The 3786-nt window shown below is 37.7% G+C and overlaps 1 protein-coding gene across 1 annotated transcript; it reads right to left on the reverse strand.

Moving 5' to 3' along the window:
- Positions 1 to 878: 878 nt before the first annotated feature.
- Positions 879 to 2921, reverse strand: LOC149840410 (basic helix-loop-helix protein 80-like). Its single transcript, XM_090004421.1, has 8 exons — positions 2634 to 2921; positions 2377 to 2538; positions 2226 to 2291; positions 2061 to 2129; positions 1874 to 1957; positions 1578 to 1757; positions 1345 to 1458; positions 879 to 1187 (listed from the first exon to the last, which is right to left on the reverse strand). The coding sequence occupies exons 1-7, from the start codon at positions 2880 to 2882 to the stop codon at positions 1369 to 1371; spliced, it is 900 nt and encodes a 299-aa protein (XP_089860547.1). The 5' UTR covers positions 2883 to 2921; the 3' UTR covers positions 879 to 1187; positions 1345 to 1368.
- Positions 2922 to 3786: the final 865 nt, after the last annotated feature.

Genomic DNA, 3786 nt, shown 5'->3' on the forward strand with positions numbered 1-3786 from the left:
AACATTAGATTAAGCTTGATACGGACAACTAGAGGCATGACATGAACATTGAAGTGACAGGAAACCATTAGATGAAGTGCAGCCAGAAGAAATCTTAGCATGTACACAAGCATTGCTTGGTAATTTACCTTGGGGGACTATTGTGTTATAGTCACGCCATTGAAGGGACAAGGAAATTATGTTACCAGGGTTGCTCTCCCACTGATGGTGATGTCACAATAGTAAGAAAAGATGCCGTCTGCAACCATGAGATGGGACATGACCTTAGACCCCAAGTATGGGGGTTTGTGAAGCAATAAACCCTTTTCTATTGAATATTAAAAAGAAAAACTTTCTCTTGTGAGGAATTAGACTCAATTAATGATGAGCTTACTTATGCCATATAAATTATTACTGCATATGGTTAAAATGATGCAGAGAGAGAGAGAGAGAGAGAGTCTCTCTTGTCAAGGAATTAGACTCAATTAGTGGCGAGATTATGTGATGTAAATTGTTATTGCAGATGGTTAGAATGGTGCACACACACGCAGAGAGAGAAATATAGGTTTTCTCTCGTCAAGGAATTAGACTCAATTAGTGATGGGCTTACTTATGTGATGTAAATTATTACTGCAGATGGTTAAAATGGTGCGCGCTCCCACACACCCACAGTTTCTCTCTTGTGAAGGAATTCGACTCGATTAGTGATAAGCTTACTTATGTGATGTAAATTGTTGCTGCAGATGGTTAAAATGGAGCGCGCACGCACATACACACCGACACACACACACGTGTATCTTTTTCTCCCTGTAGGACTGTAGCTTACACAACATAAAGAGTCCAGTAGATTAGTAAGGGAAAAGAATGCATCAAATCTTCAACACACAGAGAGAGGAAGATTCCAAATAGGCCCATACCAGCATCTAGTCATCTCATGAAACTGTACGCCATTGAGAATGGTAAACAGAGAAAAAGGGGAAAAAGGATAAAAATGGAACAAAGTAGAGGCTAGTTTATTTTTGATTGGCTGTTATCTTATTGCTACGTTTCCTTCCCACATTCAGTGTCTTGCAAGAAAACACCCATGAACAGGGATGTTCAGCTGACGATGCCCGCTTCATTAAAACTTTTGGGAGGCAGATGCTTTATTTTCAGGTGGGTTTCTCAGAAACTGCTGGATTTGGTCATAGAACGTCCCCTGTTCAAATCTGAAGACAAAGTTATATTAATAAAAAAAGTAAACTATTAAAAAATTATGAAACCATTAAAAAAATATGAAAAGGAAAACAGGGAAACAGAATTTAGATTTTGATGTAGCAGATAGTACTGGATTTTGTGAAATTGATGCTGAAAATTTGGACTGACCATGTATGTGCATAGTCTACTTTTCTACTGAAAGAAACCCATTTTCTTCAGCAATCCTTGATCGGTGAACCTCTGCCTTTGGTTCTCCATAGTCCATCGAAGACCACCATTTCCCTTTAACAAGCAGAAAAGGAAAACTCTAATATGTTTTGGTTTCACTTATCCTTTTTCTACTTTTAATAATAAAAACTAGAAATTGAGGGACTCTTTACTTGGCTTTCAACTTTTCATACCTGAGATATAGCGTTTTGGTTCAGGTTGTGAAGTAACAGAGAATAGTCTGAACCGTTCATGGAGAGATTGTTTGTTATGTGAAAAGCAGTAGCATCACCAACTCGAGAAAATTTTTCAGATTGGGCTGTGGGTGGTGAGAAATTTGGCTCTTGAAGTGCTGGTAATGGTGCAGATATGTTCTGCAAGATTCAAAAGTAAAAAAAAGATCAGAAAAGGAAAAAAATAAAGTGCAGAACATGTAAACAGAGCTAGAGGTAAGTTTAGTGGAAAATTTCCATCTGAAATTTTTTTGTACCTCTTGCTTAACATCATAGTCCTCGAAATCCATGCTGAAATTGTACACCGTAGGATTCAAAGAAGCAAGCTTCATGGATAGAAACTGCAGATGGTTAAAAGTTAAGGGTTAGTTAACTAAGGATATTAGAAACAGTAAGATACAGTAAGATAATTAACAAGGCCACCAGGGACTCTTGACTAGTTACCTCCACTTGATTTTGTAAGGATTGAACATAGTTGATTATTTCATCCAACATGAGAGCCTTTCCTGTAACCTGTTTAACAAGGGGATGAAATAAGCTTCAAAATTACAAAATAAAAAAGGAGCTAGGGAAAAGTAAACCTGAAAAAATATGTTTGATTTGACAAACCTTGTCACAACCAGGAACAAGTTCCTGCAACATCTTCATCCTCTCACTGATTTTTTCTCTCCTTACCTTCATTTACCAATTAAAAAAACATCGGCTTCAGTTTTTTATTTCAATTTTATATCAACTATTCGCATTCTCTTAAGACTATTACCCTCTCTGCAAGGCTATGACTGTCTGTTGCATGACCCCTCCTTGCCCTCACATGAATGTAACCTTTGGTAGACTCTTCATTCTCCTTCCCATTGTTCTTCTCCTCTGTTTCTTTTGTTTTATTGGTAACCTTCGCTTTCTTTGCTTTCCCATCCTTTGTTTCCTGCAAAATTCAAAGATTCATAAACACCCCACAAAAAAAGCCACAAACTTCTCTCTTGGTGTTTTGCTTTGTGGGGTTTCCTGGTTTTGCTTTACCTTGCAGGGGACACTAGAGCTCCTCTTCTTTCGCTCCATGGACTTCTGGAAATCACAATGGTCATCAACAATCTCAGGCTCGTCCTCCTCCTTCCACTGCATGTCCTCCATCTCTTTCATAATCTGGCTCACAAAGCCAGTGTCACCTGTGTGATGATGATCCAAATGGCCATCATAGGAAGGAAGGACAGGGGAGCCACTCTCCATGGTCTCAAAACCAGAGAGCCTAGTGCTACTGCTGTGGTTCATATCGGTCTGGAGCTCAAAGTCTAGAAAAGGGTTGTCTGCAAAGGCCGACATTGGTGGGGGGATAGATTGATGATAATTGAAAGGGAAAAAGGGAGGAAAGAGAGAGAAATATCAGTGTCAATGGCAAGTCAAGGAAAGTAGGTGGGCGGGGGGCTCAGAAGGAGAGAGCAGAATGGTCTATATAAAGATGAGGGACAGAGCAAGAAAGGCCTGTATTTTGCTTGGCCATGCAAGAAAACTTCTCTATATTTGACTGGTCTTCCTTTTTTTTTTTTTCCTGCTGCTCTGTGTCCAAGATGAAGTTTACACTCTTTAGGGATTGTTGATCATTAAATAGACTTTTGTAGATATCTGTTTCCTTTTTTGCGATTTTTTAGAGGGAATTTATTTAAATTAGCTTAAATGAACAACTATGCAGCTTGAAAATGACATGCTTCCTGGTTTTCACAACTAATTTACACAAATTTTCACAAGGTACAAAAGTGGTTTTTGGCCTTCATTTTTTTTCACAATGATGATGATGATGATATTGGTAAACAGTGAAGGGCTTTGAAGCTGCTTGTTTGCTCAAGTAAAATCTGGATTTGTGACAAGTCGGGGCATTTCCATACTTGTCAGTATATGGAAAGGCAAAAATTCACCAAAGAATGACTACATTTAATGGTAGATTAACCCTATATATATATATGTGTGTGTGTGTGTGTGTGTGTGTGTGTGTGCAGACACACACATAAAATTGATCCACATCATATATTTTTTGAAGTTTTTAATGTAATCTTTCATGTTTTAAACATATCTAAAGTAAGATTGAGTATATTTTAACGACATTAAAGAAGAAGAGGTTCATTTATATTATTGATTTTTAAAGTTTTACTGAAAAAGACTTGTTTAATTTCAAACACAC

The sequence above is a fragment of the Nuphar pumila genome, chromosome 4, assembly GCF_984573655.1.
Source record: "Nuphar pumila chromosome 4, dmNupPumi1.hap1.1, whole genome shotgun sequence".
NCBI classification, from domain to species: domain Eukaryota; kingdom Viridiplantae; phylum Streptophyta; class Magnoliopsida; order Nymphaeales; family Nymphaeaceae; genus Nuphar; species Nuphar pumila.

Coding starts and splice junctions, on each gene's coding strand:
- LOC149840410 (XM_090004421.1), bottom strand. CDS start 2,882: ATGAACCACAGCAGTAGCACTAGGCTCTCTGGTTTTGAGACCATGGAG. Junction 1,958..2,060: donor CCTTACAAAATCAAGTGGAG/GTAACTAGTCAA, acceptor AACCATCTGCAG/TTTCTATCCATGAAGCTTGC. Junction 1,758..1,873: donor ACTATGATGTTAAGCAAGAG/GTACAAAAAAAT, acceptor TGAATCTTGCAG/AACATATCTGCACCATTACC.